Raw genomic sequence first — 17988 nt, 5'->3', positions numbered from 1 at the left:
TTGAGTTTACTTTCGTATATTGTGTGAGAGAATGTTCTAATTTCAATCTTTTCCATGTAGCTGTCCAGTTTTCCCAGCACCACTTGTTGAAGAGACTGTCTTTTCTCCGTTGTATATTCTTGCCTCCTATGTCATAGATTAATTGATCATAAGTGTGTGGGTAGTAGCTGCATCTTTTAAATGTTTGTTTAGTTTGCAACTATGGAAATAATATATGTACTGCCTAATATAAAACTGGGGCACTCCAAAAAGGTGAGGCTCTCAAGGGAGAGGGACTATATAAGTTGTAACATCTTAACTACTTTCCAAAGACACACTTGGTTTTAGTCAATAGTAATAGCTAACGTTTACTAAGCACTTCTTTTAGGCCAGACAGTTTCAAAACCTGTACATGCATGATTTCAACTACTGTTCATAACAAATGTAGGATATATTATCCTACATTTTACAGATAAGGAAATTAAGGCACAAAGAAAGAGATTAAGTAACTTGTTAAGGTCACACAGTCAATAAGGGGATAAAAGGTATGATCTACTATTTAGATTAAGTTGACACTTGGAAAAGAATATATGCATTCATTTAAAACTCACTTCAAATTTTTATTGAATGCCTATTATGTACAAAGTACTGGTTTAAACTAAAACTGGTTAATATCAATGTTACAAATATAAAGTCTTCTTAAATATCACTATTCAAAATAAATCTTCCTTTCTGTGGTTAAACACACACATACACATGAAGATGTACTTTCAAATTAAGTTTTTCAATTTCCAAAATACCTCCTTTAAAACAGAAGGGAATAAATTCCAACAATGCTATTTTCAATGCATTAACTATTTTAAAGTACACTGGAATATTTGAAGATTGCTTGCTGCACAGTGGACTCACTCACATGAAAATAAACCTTGATTTCAGAGGGAAGTAAGTCTACATTAATAAATACACTGCAATTAATTAAATGGATATGTAAGTAAGTTACACACACATATCTAAAAAAGTAAAATGACAATGAGAGGAGTTTTTCATGGAAGGTGATGAGTCACCATGGATTCTGCTTCTCTTGATTTTCTCAGCAGAGCTTGCTTGAGGGCACTAATTTTCTCATCAAGTTCAGCCAGTGAATAGTTCTGCTGTAAACAATAACACAAATTGCTTAAGTATCTTAATGCAGATAAAGTTCTAAATGTACTATAAATATATAAAATATCCAAAAGCATGGTAAATACCCTTTTCTCATGAGAATTTTAAAACGGAACTATATATTAATGTTGACTATACTATAAATTTAAAGGCATAAAATAACAAGGCTTAAATATTTCTTACTTTTGCTTTTCTAATGACTAAGCTCTCCTGGAACTTTTATACTTTTTGAAAGGATTGTAAAAACATTTTTTCAACTGACTATTCTCATAATCAATAGTAAAAAAAAAAAAAAGTATTTAGGACTAGTTTAACTGCTTAAAATAACTGGAAATTCTCTTTTGATAGATTAACTTCAATCAACTACCTCTCCTGGAAAAAATGGATACTCTCAAATTTACTCAAAATTTTACAATCAAAAAAATAAGTAGAGGGGGATCAAGATGGCAGAGTAGGAGGATGTGGAGCTCACCTCCCCACACAAACACATCAAAAATACTATCTACATGTGGAACAATTCTCATGGAAAACTAACTGGAACCTGGCAGAAGAACTGTACAACCAAAGCTGCAAGGAAGATCTCTACGAAACCAGGTAGGACAGAAAAAAAACCACATCAGGTCAGGACCTGTGCCCCTGGGAGGAATATGTAAGGAAGAGAAGGTTTGCATGGGTGGACCCTGGCATTGGGGAGCAAGCAGGTTAGGCCACAATCCTGAATTCCAGTCCTGGGGTCCTGCACAGGGGTGAGAAGCACCCTTGCCTTCTGGGAAATCCACTGGGACAGAGAGAAGGGCTGGAGAAGCCTAGACTCTACCCAGGAGGAGTACATGTGCTGGCTTCCCAATAATCAGGGTGGAGAGAGCCTTGCACTGGTGGATGCTGCCTCATTACACTTCTCAATCCGAAGGGGTGAACACCCGTGGCCCTGTTCACTCCACACCACAGCCTGCGAGATCCGGGCCAACTGAACACTGGGAAAAGACTCGGTCTAGCAATGCAGAGACAGAACAGGGTGCCTAGAGTATGATCCAGGTGGGGCAGGGGCAGCCATTGTCAGAGCACTCAGGAACACAGTGGTTCGTCTCCCAGCGAGAGTGCCCTGGAATGTCCAGTCCACACTGCAGCTTAGTGCTAGATTCTAAGAGAAGACTGCCACAGAGGCAGCCCAGATCTCAGGCAGCAGTGCAGCCACCTCAATTCCTGCAGTCACAACACTCCTCCATGCCATACCTTTGCACTAGATCTGGGACAAATATAGTAGAGGAAAACATGCATCCTTGGGCTGCTTCTAAGCAGAACCACAAACACCTACACAGGCAGTGCACAGGTTCTCTCTGACTGCACAGGCCTCACTTGCTTCAGCAATCACCTCCTTGGGGCAGGGCACACACTCAAGGACAAAGGAGCCTGATCTAACCCAACCCTCTGGTCTTCTACAACAGCTGTGAAATAGACCCCACCCTTGACAGGGCAGTGACAGCAACAGCAAAGAGAAAGCCCTGCCTCACACCCTGCACAGGCTTTAGATACTCCAACACCAACCACATCCCCTATAAAGCGGATAATGGCCAGCACACCCAGAGGAAAGACGTGGCTGTCATCCATACTAAAACCATCCCTTGCACCAAAGACACTGGATACAGTTTACACAGGAACGTCCCCACGTAGAAACAATCCTTCAAGAAGACTACAGTAGATAACTTTCTGCCTCTATGAATTTCGGAGAAACAGTTAAGTAAAATATATAAAACAAATACTAACAGACAGACATAAAAGGAGAAGTTGACTATAATGCTAGGAGACTTTAACAGCCCACTGACAGACATCAATGGACAGCTCATCCAGACCAGAAATCAGTAAGGCAACAGAGGTACTAAATGACACAATATACCAGTTGGACTTAATTGATTTCTACAGGATGCTACATCCAAAAAACCCAGACTACACATTCTTTACAAGCACGCGTGGAATGTTCTCTAGGATAGACCGTATACTAGGTCACAAAACAAGCCTCAACAAATTTAAGAGGACAGAAATTATTTCAAGTATCTTTTCTACTGAAAATGGTATGAAACTAGAAATCAACCACAGAGAAAACAGGAAAAGGAGAGTAAATAACATGCACTAAAAAAACCAATGGGTGAATGATGAAATCAAAGAAGAAATCAGGAAATACCAAGACACATGGAAATGAAAAACACAACTTTAGAAGATCTATGGGATGCAACAAAAGCATTTCTGAGAGGGAAGTTCATAGGGATATAGGCCTTCCTCAAAAAAGAAGAAAAATACTAAACAACCTAACCTACCAGCTAAAATAATTAGGAAAAGAACAAACAAAACCCAAAGTCAACAGAAGGAAGGAAATAATCAAGATGAGAGGAAATAAAAGAGGTCAAACAAAAATACAAAAGATCAATAAAACCAAGATGTGGTTTTTTGAAAAGACAAACAAAATCAACAAACCTTAAGCCAGGTTCCCCAAGAAAAAAAGAGAGGACCCAAACAAAATAAGAAATGAAGAGATATAACAACTGATACCACAGAAATACAAAAAATAATAAAAGACTATGAACAGTTATGTGCCAACAAATTGGACAAACTAGAAGAAACGGACAAGATTCTAGAAACACAGCCTGCCAAAACTGAGTTGAGAAGAAACAGATAATTTGAACAGACCAATCACTAAAAGTGAAATAGAATCTCTAATTAAAAAAAAAAAAAAAACTCCCTGCAAACAGAAGTCCAGGACCAAACGGATTCACTGGGGAATTCTACCAAACATAGAAAGAAGAACTCATACCTATCCTTCTCAAAGAGGAGGGAACTCTCCCAAATTCATTCTATGAGGCCACCATCACCCTGGTACCAAAACCAGAAAAAGACACTATAAAATAAGAAAATTACTGGCCAATATTTCTAACAAATATAGATGCAAAATCCTCAACAAAATATTAGCAAACCGAATCCAACAATACCTTCAAAGGATCACGCACCATGATCAAGTGGGATTCATTCCACAGTCACAAGGATGGTTCAACATATGCAAATCAATGTGATACACCACATTAACAAAAGGAAAGACAAAACAACCACATGATCATCTCAATAGATGCAGAAAAAGCATTTGAAAAAACTCAACATCTATTCATGATAAAAACAAAGTGAAAATATCTCACCATAATAAAGGCCATTTATGACAAACCCACAGGCAACAGAATATTCAAGGGTGAAAAGCTCAAAGCCTTCCAGCTAAATTCAGGAACAAGCCAAGCACTACTCTTACCACTTCCATTCAACATAGTATTAGAAGTCCTACCACAGCAATCAGACAAGAAAAAGAAATAAAAGGTATCCAAATTGGAAGCGAAGAGTTAGAATTGTCACTATTTGCAGATGACATGGTACTCTATATAGAGAACCCTGAAGTCTCCACACAAAAACTATTAGAACTGATAATGAATTCAGTAAGGTAGCAGGATACGAGATTAATATAAAGAAATCTATTGCATGTCTTTACACTAATAATGAAATATCAGAAGGAGAAAAATTTTAAAAAGGCCCATATAAAACCATGTCAAAAACAAAAAAACAAAAAAAACCTAGGAATAACTTAACCAAGGAGGTGAAAGACCTATATGCTGATAAAATGGCCATACTTCCCAAAGCAATCTACAGATTTAATGCAATCTCTATCAAAATACCTATGACATTTTTCACAGACCTAAAACAAATAAACCTAAAAGTTACATGGAAACACAAAAGACCCAGAATTGCCAAAGCTATCCTGAAGGAAAAGAACAAAGCTGGAGGTATAACACTTATAGACTTCAAACTAAACTAAAAAGTTACAATAACCAAAACAGCACTGTACTGGCAAAAAAACAGACATATAGATCAATGGAACAGAACAGAGAACTCAGAAATAAACCAATGCACCTATGGTCAATTGATCTACAGACCAGGAAGGCAAGAGTACACAACGGAAAAAAGACAGTTTTTTCTGGTGGGGCTAATGGCAGACTCCAGGAGGGCTAAAGCCAAGGACTACTTCCCAGTACTTCTGCTGCCAGTGTCCGTGTTCCTGTGGTGAGCCACAGCTGCCCCCCACCTGTGCAGGAGACCCTCCAACACTAGCAGCCGTGAGGCTAACAGGGTGTTGGCACTCTGGGGGGGTGTCAGGCCTGTGCCTCTGAGGTGGGAGAGCTGAGTTCAGGACATTGGTCCACCACAGACATCCCGGTCCCACATAATATCAATCAGCGAGAGCTCTCCCAGAGATCTCCGTCTCAACACTAAGACCCAGCTCCACTCAACGACCAGCAAGCTCCAGTCCTGGACAACCCATGCCAAACAACTAGCAAGACAGGAACACAACCACACCCATTAGCAGAAAGGCTGCCTAAAATCATAATAAGTTCACAGACACCCCAGAACACATCACCGGAGGCAGTTCTGCCCACCAGAAAGACAAGATCCAGCCTCATCCAACAGAACACAGGCACCAGTCCCTTCCACCAGGAAGCCTACACAACCCACTGAGCCAACCTTACCCACCGGGGGCAGACACCAAAAACAACAGAAACTACAAACCTGCAGCCTGTGAAAAGGAGACCCCAAACACAGTAAATTAAGCAAAATGAGAAGACAGAGAAACACACAGCAGATGAAGGAGCAAGGTAAAAACCCACCAGACCAAACAAATGAAGAGGAAATAGGCAGTCTACCTGAAAAAGAATTCAGCATAATGATAGTAAAGGTGATCCAAAATCTTGGAAATAGAATGGAGAAAATACAAGAAACGTTTAACAAGGACCTAGAAGAACTAAAGAGCAAACAAACAATGATGAACAGCACAATAAATGAAATTAAAAATTCTCTAGAAGGAATCAATAGCAGATTAACTGAGGCAGAAGAACGAATAAGTGACCTGGAAGATAAAATAATAGTGGAAATCACTACCACAGAGCAGAATAAAGAAAAAAGAATGAAAAGAACTGAGGACAGTCTCAGAGACCTCTGGGACAACATTAAACACACCAACATTCGAATTAGAGGGGTCCCAGAAGAAGAAAAGAAAAAGAAAGGGACTGAGAAAATATTTGAAGAGATTATAGTTGAAAACTTCCCTAATATGGGAAAGGAAATAGCCACTCAAGTACAGGAAGCACAGAGAGTCCCATACAGGATAAATCCAAGGAGAAAGATGCCAAGACACATATTAATCAAACTATCAAAAATTAAATACAAAGAAAATATATTAAAAGCAGCCAGGAAAAAACAACAAATAACATACAAGGGAATCCCCATAAGGTTAACAACTGATCTTTCAGCAGAAACTTTGCAAGCTAAAAGGGTGTGGCAGGACATATTTCAACTGATGAAAGGGAAAAACCTACAACCAAGATTACCCAGCAAAGATCTCATTCAGATTCGAAGGAGAAATTGAAAGCTTTACAGACAAGCAAAAGTTAAGAGAATTCAGCACCACCAAACCACCTCTACAACAAATGCTAAAGGAACTTCGCTAGGCAGGAAACACAAGAGAAGGAAAAGACCTACAATAATAAACCGAAAAAAATTAGGAAAATGGTAACAGGAACATATATATCGATAATTACCTTAAATGTAAATGGATTAAATACTCCAACCAAAAGACATAGACTGGCTAAATGGATACAAAAACAAGACCCGTACATATACTGTCTACAAGAGACCCACTTCAGACCTAGGGACACATACAGACTGAAAGTGAGGGGATGGAAAAAGATATTCCATGCAAATGGAAATCAAAAACAGCTGGAGTAGCAATTCTCATATCAGACAAAATAGACTTTAAAATAAAGACTATTACAAGAGACAAAGAAGGACACTACATAATGATCAAGGGATCAATCCAAGAAGAAGATATAACAATTGTACATATTTATGCACTCAACATAGGAGCACCTCAATACATAAGATAAATGCTAACAACCATAAAGGGAAATAGACGGTAACAAAATAATAGTAGGGGACTTTAACACCCCACTTTTACCAATGGACAGATCATCCAAAATGAAAATAAATAAGGAAACACAAGCTTTAAATGATACATTAAACAAGATGGACTTAACTGATATTTATAGGACATTCCACCCAAAAACAACAGAATACACTTTCTTCTCAAGTGCTCATGGAACATTCTCCAGGATAGATCATATCTTGGGTCACAAATCAAGCCTTGGTAAATTTAAGAATATTGAAATCATATCAAGTATCATTTCTGACCACAACGCTATAAGACTAGATATCAATTACAGGAAAAAATCTGTAAAAAATACAAACACATGGAGGCTGAACAATACGCTACTAAATAACCAAGAGATCACTGAAGAAATCAAAGATGAAACCAAAAAATACCTAGAAACAAATGACAATGAAAACACAACCCAAAACCTATGGGATGCAGCAAAAGCAGTTCTAAGAGGGAAGTTTATAGCAATACAATCCTACCTCAAGAAACAAGAAACAACTCAAATAAACAACCTAACCTTACACCTAAAGCAATTAGAGAAAGAAGAACAAAAAAACCCCAAAGTTAGCAAAAGGAAAGAAATCACAGAGATCAGATCACAAATAAACGAAAAAGAAATGAAGGTAACAATAAGCAAAGATCAATAAAACTAAAAGCTGGTTCTTTAAGAAGATAAACAAAATTGATAAACCGTTAGCCAGACTCATCAAGAAAAAAAGGGAGAAGACTCAAATCAATAGAATAAGAAATGAAAAAGAAGTAACAACTGACACTGCAGACATACAAAGGATCATGAGTGATTACTACAAGCAACTATGCCAATAAAATGGACAACCTGAAAGAAATGGACAAGTTCTCAGAAAAGCACAACATTCCGAGACTGAACCAGGAAGAAATAGAAAATATAAACAGACCAATCACAAGCACTGAAATTGAGACTGTGATTAAAAATCTTCCAACAAACAAAAGCCCAAGACCAGATGGCTTCACAGGCAAATTCTATCAAACATTTAGAGAAGAGCTAACACCTATCCTTCTCAAACTCTTCCAAAATATACCAAAGGGAGGAACACTCCGAAACTCATTCTATGAAGCCACCATCACCCTGATACCAAAACCAGACAAAGATGTCACAAAAAAAGACAACTAAAGGCCAATATCACTGATGAACATAGATGCAAAAATCCTCAACAAAATACTAGCAAACAGAATCCAACAGCACGTTAAAAGGATCATAGACCATGATCAAGAGGGGTTTATCCCAGGAATGCAAGAATTCTTCAATATATGCAAATCAATCAATGTGATACACCATATTAACAAATTGAAGGATAAAAACCATATGATCATCTCAATAGACACAGAAAAAGCTTTCGACAAAATTCAACACTCATTTATGATAAAAAACTCTCCAGAAAGTAGGCCTAGAGGGAACTTACCTCAACATAATAAAGGCCATATGTCACAAACCCACAGCCAACAATGTTCTCAATGGTAAAAAACTGAAACCATTTCTACTAAGATCAGGAACAAGACAAGGTTGCCCACTCTCACCACTATTATTCAACATAGTTTTGGAAGTTTTAGCCACAGCAAACAGAGAAGAAAAAGAAATAAAAGGAATCCGAATCGGAAAAGAAGTAAAGCTGTCACTGTTTGCAGATGACATGATACTATACATAGAGAATCCTAAAGATGTTACCAGAAAACTACTAGAGCTAATCAATGAATTCGGTAAAGTAGCAGGATACAAAACTAATGCACAGAAATCTCTTGCATTCCTATACACTAATGATGAAAAATCTGAAAGAGAAATTAAGGAAACACTCCCATTTACCACTGCAACAAAAAGAATAAAACACCTAGGAATAAACCTACCTAGGGAGACAAAAGACATGTATGCAGAAAACTGTAAGACACTGATGAAAGAAATTAAAGATGATACCAACAGATGGAGCAATACACCATGTTCTTGGATTGGAAGAATCAACATTGTGAAAATGACTCTACTACCCAAAGCAATCTACAGATTCAATGTAATCCTTATCAAACTACCAATGGCATTTTTCACAGAACTAGAACAAAAAATTTCACAATTTGTATGGAAACACAAAAGACCTCAAATGGCCAAAGCAATCTTGAGAAAGAAAAACGGAGCCAGAGGAATCAGGCTCCCTGACTTTAGACTATACTACAAAGCTACAGTAATCAAGACAGTATGGTACTGGCAAAAAAACAGAAATATAGATCAATGGAACAGGATAGAAAGCCCAGAGATAAACCCACACACATATGGTCACCTTATTTTTGAAAAAGGAGGCAAGAATATACAATGGAGAAAAGACAGCTTCTTCAATAAGTGGTGCTGGGGAAACTGGACAGCTACTTGTAAAAGAATGAAATTAGGACACTGCCTAACACCATACACAAAAATAAACTCAAAATGGGTTAAAGACCTAAATGTAAGGCCAGACACTATCAAACTCTTAGAGGAAAACATAGGCAGAACACTCTATGATATAAATCACAGCAAGATCCTTTTAAACCCACCTCCTAGAGAAATGGAAATAAAAACAAAAATAAACAAATGGGACCTAATGAAACTTAAAAGCTTTTGCACAGCAAAAGAAACCATAAACAAGAGGAAAAGTCAACTCTCAAAATGGGAGAAAATATTTGCAAATGAAGCAACTGACAAAGGATTAATCTCCAAAATTTACAAGCAGCTCATGCAGCTCAATATCAAAAGAACAAACAACCCAATCCAAAAATGGGCGGAAGACCTAAACAGACATTTCTCCAAAAAAGATATACAGATTGCCAACAAATACATGAAAGAATGCTCAACATCATTAATCATTAGAGAAATGCAAATCAAAGCTACAATGAGGTATCACCTCACACCAGTCAGAATGGCCATCATCAAAAAATCTACAAACAATAAATGCTGGAGGGGGTGTGGAGAAAAGGGAACCCTCTTGCACTGTTGGTGGGAATGTAAATTGATACAGCTACTATGGAGAACAGTATGGAGGTTCCTTAGAAAACTAAAAATAGAACTACCATACGACCCAGCAATCCCACTACTGGGCATATACCCTGATAATACCATAATTCAAAAAGAGTCATATACCACAATGTTCATGGCAGCTCTATTTACAATAGCCAGGACATGGAAGCAACCTAAGTGTCCATCGACAGATGAATGGATAAAGAAGATGTGGCACATATGTACAATGGAATATTACTCAGCCATAAAAAGAAATGAAATTGAGTTATTTGTAGTGAGGTGAATGAACCTAGTCTGTCATACAGATTGAAGTAAGTCAGAGAAAAACAAATACCGTATGCTAACACATATATATGGAATCCAAAAAAAATGGTTATGAAGAACCTAGGGGCAGGACAGGAATAAAGATGCAGATATAGAGAATGGACTTGAGGACACAGGGAGGGGGAAGGTTAAGCTGAGACGAAGTGAGAGAGTGGCATGGACTTATATACACTATCAAATGTAAAATAGATAGCTAGTGGGAAGCAGTCACATAGCATAGGGAGATCAGCTCGGTGCTTTGTGACCACCTAGAGAGGTGGGATAGGGAGGGTGGGGGGGAGACGCAAGAGGGAGGAGATATGGGGATATATGTATATGTATAGCTGATTCACTTTGTTATAAAGCAGGGAGGAGATATGGGGATATATGTATATGTATAGCTGATTCACTTTGTTATAAAGCAGAAACTAACACACCATTGTAAAGCACTTATACTCCAATAAAGATGTTAAGATAAAAGAAAAAGAAAAAAGACAGTCTCTTCAGCATGTGGTGCTGGGAAAGCTGGACAGCTACATGTATATCAAGTCACTCCCCCACACCATATAGAAAAGTAAACCGAAAATGGTTTAAAGACCTAATACAGGACATGACACCAATAAAACTCCTGGAAGAAAAACATAGGCAAAATATTTTTCAGCCATAAATCACAGCAATTTCTTAGATCAGTCTCCCAAAGCAAAAGAATAGTAAAAATAAACAAACAAGACCTAATCAAACTTAAAAGCTTTTGCATAGCAAAGGAAATCATCAACACATTAAAAGACAACCAATATATAGTGCAGAGAGAAGACCAGCTCAGAGCATTTGGCTTTGAAGGCCAGCAGGGATGGCTTTTGGGAATCCCACAGGGTTGGGGAAATAAAGACTTCACTCTTAAAGGGCACACACAAAATTTCACACACTCTAGGACCCAGAGCAGAATCAGTAATTAATTTGACAGGAGCCTGGGTCAGACCAACCTTCTGATCTTGCAGAGTCGTCCAGAGAGACAGAAAGTAGTTGCAGCTCACCCTGGTTACACAGCCACTGGCTGGTGGGCCAGCCATTTTTAGAAGCCCGTTCTAACATGTGCTAGCAAGTGGCATTGTGGAATCCTCCCTCTAGATTATTAGCCCCAGGACCCAGTCCCGTCCTGGCTCAGCAGCCTGTAGGCACCAGTGCTGGGATGCCTCAGGCCAAAGCAACTAACTGGGCCGGGACACAGCCCCACTCACCAGCAGACAGGCTGCCTTAAGACCTCCTGAGCCCATGGGTACCTCTGGACACAGCCCTGGCAACCAGAGGACCCAGGACCCAGCTCCACCCACAAGTGGGCAGGCACCAGTCCCAGAATCCCCTGGGCCCCGGCCCTGCCCTGGAAGCCTGCTGTAACTTCTGAACCAGTCTCACCCACCAAGGGACAGACACCAACCACAAGAAAACCACGGCTCCACAGACTGCATACCCGGACTGCCTACCAGTAAGCCACACCTTAAACTGGGACCAGCTTGGCCCTGCCCACTAGCAGGCCAACACAAGCTTCAGGATGTCCTGGACGCCACACTCAATTGTGTCAGGAACCAGCCCCACCCACCAGTGATCCGACACTAGCTCTGGGTCGCCTTGGCCACAGAATTAAGACTCCAGGACCTGGCTCTTCCTGCCAGTAGGCCAGCAGTAGCTGCAGGACCTGGATTCACCTACCATGTGCGGGCAACAGCCCTGAAGTGTCCTGGACCTTGACTCCAGCCACCAGTGGGCCAAAATTAGCTCCAGGGCTACCTGGGGTTCTGCAGTCAGCCACCTTGTGACCCAGTACCACCAACCTGTGGTTGGCAGCCTCCACACAAAGCAGGGCCTGGCAGCCAACCAGACTAGGGGCCAACCAAACCTACTAGACCACCCACATAGCCAGCCGCAACAGAAGGACCCATGCAGCCCTCATAGGGGGAACCCCTACAGCATATAGCTCAGGTAACAAAAGGCCAATTCTCCATTGTTGGGAACCATAACCAACCACCAGATACATAAAAGTAAAAACAGCAACTTAGGCAACATGAGACCTGAAGGAACATGTTCCAGACAAAAGAACAAGATAAAACCCTGGAAGAAGAACTAAGTGAAGTGGAGACAGGAAATCTACCTGAGAATGAGTTCAGGGTAGTGATCGTAAATATGACCAAAGAACTCAGGAGAAGAATGGATGCACAGAGAGAGAAGTTAGAAGTTATTAACAAAGAGTTAGAAAATATAAAGAACAACCAAAGAGAGATGAATACAATATCTGAAATGAAAAATACACTAGAAGGAATCAACAGTAGACTGAAAGAGAGGATTGGATCAGTGAGCTGGAATACAGAGTAGTGGAAATCATTGATGCTGAACAAACAAAAGAAAAACGAATGAAGAAATGAAGACAGCTCAGGAGACCTCTGGGACAACACTGAGCACACTAATGTTTGCATTATAGGGGTCCTAGAAGAAAAGAGAGAAAAGGGCTGAGAACATATTTGAAGACATAATAGCTGAAAACTTCCCTAATCTGGGAAAGGAAACAGACATCCAAGTCTAGGAAGCACAGAGAATCCCACTCAGGATTAACCCAAAGAGGAACACACCAAAACACACTGTAATTAAAATGGCAAAAATTAAAGCTGAAAGTAGCAAGGAAAAAGCAACAAGTTACATACAAGGGAACTCCCATACGGCTATCAGCTGATTTTTCAGCAGAAAGTCTGCACATCAGAAAGGAGTTGCATGATATATTTAAAGAGAGAAAAGGGAAAAACCTACAACCAAGAATACTCTACACAGAAACGCTCTTGTTCAGATTTGATGGAGAGATCAAAAGCTTTACAGACAAGCAAAAGCTAAGAGTTCAGCAGCACCAAATAAGCTTTACAAGAAATGTTAAAGGAGTGTCTAGAAGCAAAAACAAAAGGCCACAACTAGAAATGTGAAAATTACAAAAGGAAAAGGCTCATCAATAAAGGGAAACATACAGTAAAGGTAGTAAATCATCCATGCACAAAGATAGTAAGAAGGTTAAAAGACAAAAGTAGTAAAATCATCTAACATCCACAATAAACAATTAAGGGATACACAAAAAAATGAGATGTAACAATATGACATCAAAAACAGTAATCATGAGGGAAAGAGAGGACAAATGCAGGGTTGTTAAAATGCATTTGAAATAAGAGATCAACAACTTAAAACAATCATGTGTGTATATATATATGTATATATATATATATATAGCCTGCTATATAAAAACCTCATGGTAACCACAAACCAAAAATCTGTAATAGATATATACACAGAGAAGAAAGACAAATCCAAATATAACACTAAAGATAGTCATCAAGTCATAAGAAAAAAAAAAAAGCAAACAAAAATTACCTACAAAAAACAACCCCGAAACAATTAAAAAAATGTCAACAAGAACATACATATCAATAATTACTTTAAATGTAAATGGACTAAATGCTACAATCAAAAGACAGTGGCTAAATGGATAAAAAGCAAGACCTCTATATATGCTGCCTACAAGAGACTCACTTCAGATCTAAAGACTCACATAGACTGAAAGTGAAAGGATGGGAAAAGGTAGTCCATGCACATGGAAATCAAAAGAAAGCTGGAGTAGCAATATTTATATCATACAAAATAGACTTTAAAATAAAGACTGTTCCAAGAGACAAAGAAGGACATTACATAATGATCAAGGGATCGATCCAAGAAAAAGATGTAACAATTGTAAATACATATGCACCCCAACATAGGAGCACCTAAATACATAAAGCAAATATTAACAGACATAAAGGGAGAAACTGACAGTAACACAATAATACTAGGGGACTTTAACACCCCACTTACATCAGTGGACAGATCACCCAGACAGAAAATCAATAAGGAATCACTGGCCTTAAATGACACATTGGACCAGAAGAACTTATTCATATACAGAGAACATTCCTTCTGAAAGCAGCAGAACACACATTCTTTTTAAGTGCATATGAACAGTCTCCACGATAGATCACAGCTAAGCTACAAAACAAGCCTTGGTAAATTTAAGAAAATTGAAATCATATCAAGTATCTTTTCCAACCACAACACTATGAGACTAGAAATCAACAAACAAACAAACAAACAAAATCACCTGCAAAAGACACAAACACATGGAGGCTACTAAAAAACCAATATGCTACTAAATAACCAATGGATCACTGAAGAAATCAAAGAGGAAATAAAAAAAAATACCTGCCGACAAATGATAACGAAAATACAACATTCCAAAATCTGTGTAATGCAGCAAAATCAGTTCTAAGAGGGAAATCTATAGCAATACAAGGTTATCTCGGGAAACAACAAAAATCTCAAATAAACAACCTAAACCTTACACCTAAAGCAACTAAAAAAGAACAAACAAAACCCCAAGTTAGTAGAAGGAAATAAATCATAAAGATCAGAGCAGAAATAAAATAGAAACAAACAAACAATAAATCAATAAAATAGTCATTTCCTTAAAAAAAATCAACAAAATAGGTAAACCTTTAGCTAGACTCATCAAGAGAAAAGAGGGCCCAATTAATAAAATCAGAAATGAAAAAGGAGAAGTTACAGCCAACACCACAGAAATACAAAGACTCATAAGAGACTACTATGAAAAACTATATGCCACAATGGACAAATTCCTAGAAATGTACAATTTCCCAATACTGAACCCAAAAGAAATAGAAAATACCAATATGAACAGACTAATTACCAGCAATGAAATTGAATCAGTAATTTTAAAAATCCCCAACAACAAAAATCCAGGACAAGATGGCCTCAGAGGTGAATTTTACTAAACATTTAGAGAATTAACACCTATCCTTCTTAAACTATTCCAAAAAACTGCAGAGGTTCCGAACTCATTCTACAAGGCCATCATCACCCTGATACCAAAACGAGACAAAGACACTACAAAAAAAAAAAATTACAGGCTAATATCACTGATGAACACAGATACAAAAATCCTGAACAAAATACTGGCAAACCAAATTCAACAATACATTAAAAGGATCATATACCATGATCAAGTGGGATTTATCCCAGAGATGCAAGGATTTGTCAATATCTGCAAATCAATCAATGTGATACACATTAACAAACTGAATAAAAACCATATGAACATCTCAATAGATGCAGAAAAACCTTTTGACAAAATTCAACATCTATTTATGATAAAAGCTCTCCAGAAAGTGGGCATAAAGGGAACATACCTCAACATAATAAAGGTCATATATGACAAACCTGCAACTAACATCATACTCAATGGTGAAAAGCTGAAAGCATTTCCTCTAAGATAAAAGGATGTCCACTCTCACCACTTTTATTCAACATAGTATTGTAACTCCTAGTCACAGCAATCAAAAAAAAAAAGAAAGAAAGAAAGAAAAGGAGTCCAAAGTGGAAAGGAAGAAGTAAAATTGTCACTGTTTGCAGATGACATGACACTATACACAGAAAATCCTATGGATGCCACCAAAAAACACTAGAGCTTATCAATGAATTCGGTAAAGTTGCAGGATACAAAACTAATATACATAAATCTGTTGAATTCTACACATTAACAATGAATTATTAGAAAGAAATTAAGGAAACAATTCCATCAAAAAGAATAAAATACCTAGGAATAAACCTACCTAAGGAGGTAAAAGACTTGTACTTAGAAAACTATAAGACACTGATGAAAGAAACTGAAGACAACAAATATGGAAAGATATACCGTGTTCATGGATTGAAAGAATTAATATTGTTAAAAAGACCATATTACAAGGCAATCTACAGATTCAATGCAATCCCTATCAAAATACCAATGGCATTTTTCACAGAACTAAAACAAATAATCTTAAAATTTGTATGAAACCATGAAAGACTGAACAGCCAAACAACAGAGCTGGAGAAATCAGGCTCTATGACTTCAGACTGTACTACAAAGCTACAGTAATCAAAACAGTATAGTACTGGCTCAAAAACCAGACACGTGGATCAATGGAACAGAATAGAAAGCCCAGAAATAAACCCACACACCTATGGTCAATTAATCTACAACAAAGGAGGCAAGATTATACAATGGAGAAAAGACAGCTTCTTCGATAAGCAGTGCTGGGAAAATTGGACAGATACATGTAAAAGAATGAAATTAGGACATTCTCTAACACCATATACAGAAATAAACTCAAAATGTATTAAAGACCTAAATGAAGGCTGGAAACCATACAACTTTTCGAGGAAAACATAGGCGGAACATTCTGATATAAATCATAGCAATAATTTTTTGGATCTGTCTCCTAAAACAAAGGAAATAAAAGCAACAATAAACAAATAAGGCCTTATTAAACTTAAAAGCTTTTGTACAGCAAGGGAAACCATCAGCTAAACGAAAAGACCTACTGAATGGGAGAAAATATTTGCAAATGATATGACTGATAAGGGGTTAATATTCAAAATATATAAACAGATCTCACAACTCAACAGCAAAAAAACAAACATCCCAATCAAAAAATGGGGCAGAAGGGAAGGGATGAGATTTAAATTACTTGAGCATTTATTATTTTTCAGCATTTTGTAACTGATACTTTCTTCTACAGTTAACATCTGGATAGATTTTAATACTTATTTGGCCCATCTGAGTCATTCCACACCCTTAAAATAAAATTATTTCTCTAATTCAACACATTAATTTATGTTGCTCTTTTTTTTTTTCAGTCCTTGAATCCCAAGATATGATAAAAGCAACCACAGTAGAAACTTTTATTAATAAGAAAGGTATAAAACCAATCAAACTATTTCAGAAACAAAATAAAAATGTAGTAACTTACTTGAGGTGGTTGAACTTTTCTTCTTTTTCCAGAAAAGTTCTAGATTAAAAGTAAAAAAATAATAAGTAATCAATGCTTAGAAAATCTAAACAATTTTCCTTTATAGAATAGTGAACAAAATAAGGAGAACCCTGGCAGAAATAAAGCCCACAAACTCACCTAGCACTATCTGTAACTAATATCTGCCTTTTTCTACTTTGGAAGTTACCCTCCAGAGATGATATTAAAAGTATATAATAGTAACATCACAGCAACATGCTTGTCCCTGACTATACACACTTTCCCATTAATTCCTAGCTTCTAATGAGGCTGAGTGACTGTGGAAAGAGGTGCTCTGTGGATTTCCTACTTAGCTTCCTTTCTTTAACACATTTCTTTCCCAGGATATTGAACAAGTGAAGCAGCAATAGACAGAGGGAAACAGAATTTGGAATACCAGGCAAGGGGGTGAAAACACACACATACACACACACCCTTGACTGACTATAATGGACACGGCGGTTGTCTAAGTGAGCAGCTGTCTACTGCTCCTCTATGTGACTCAGAGGAATACTGATTCCACCCCACTGGTCTTGTCAGTGACCAAAATGGTCATGGGCCCAATTCTGGCCAATAACTAAGGAGAGTCAGCTGGGGATTAGGGGGAG

The 17988-nt window shown here is 37.8% G+C and overlaps 1 protein-coding gene across 8 annotated transcripts in view; it reads right to left on the bottom strand.

Annotated features, from left to right (window-relative positions):
• Window positions 1-578: 578 nt before the first annotated feature.
• The window catches only part of MBIP (MAP3K12 binding inhibitory protein 1), a 35492-nt gene continuing 18082 nt past the window's right edge, over window positions 579-17988 (bottom strand). For 6 of the 8 annotated variants that reach the window (XM_082384172.1, XM_082384174.1, XM_082384170.1 and 3 more), the window contains 2 exons: window positions 17342-17380; window positions 579-1130 (listed from right to left, as the gene is read on the bottom strand). In XM_082384172.1, coding sequence (XP_082240298.1) covers window positions 1023-1130; window positions 17342-17380 — 147 coding nt within the window. In that variant the 3' untranslated portion in view covers window positions 579-1022. The remainder of the gene's footprint in view (window positions 1131-17341; window positions 17381-17988) is intronic. The other 2 variants (XM_082384171.1, XM_082384173.1) reach the window with 1 other exon arrangement.

Source organism: Balaenoptera borealis, assembly GCF_965194805.1.
Source record: "Balaenoptera borealis genome assembly, chromosome: 3".
NCBI classification, from domain to species: domain Eukaryota; kingdom Metazoa; phylum Chordata; class Mammalia; order Artiodactyla; family Balaenopteridae; genus Balaenoptera; species Balaenoptera borealis.
Note: the sequence above shows the minus strand (reverse complement) of the source record. Positions and strands in the feature narration are given on the sequence as shown.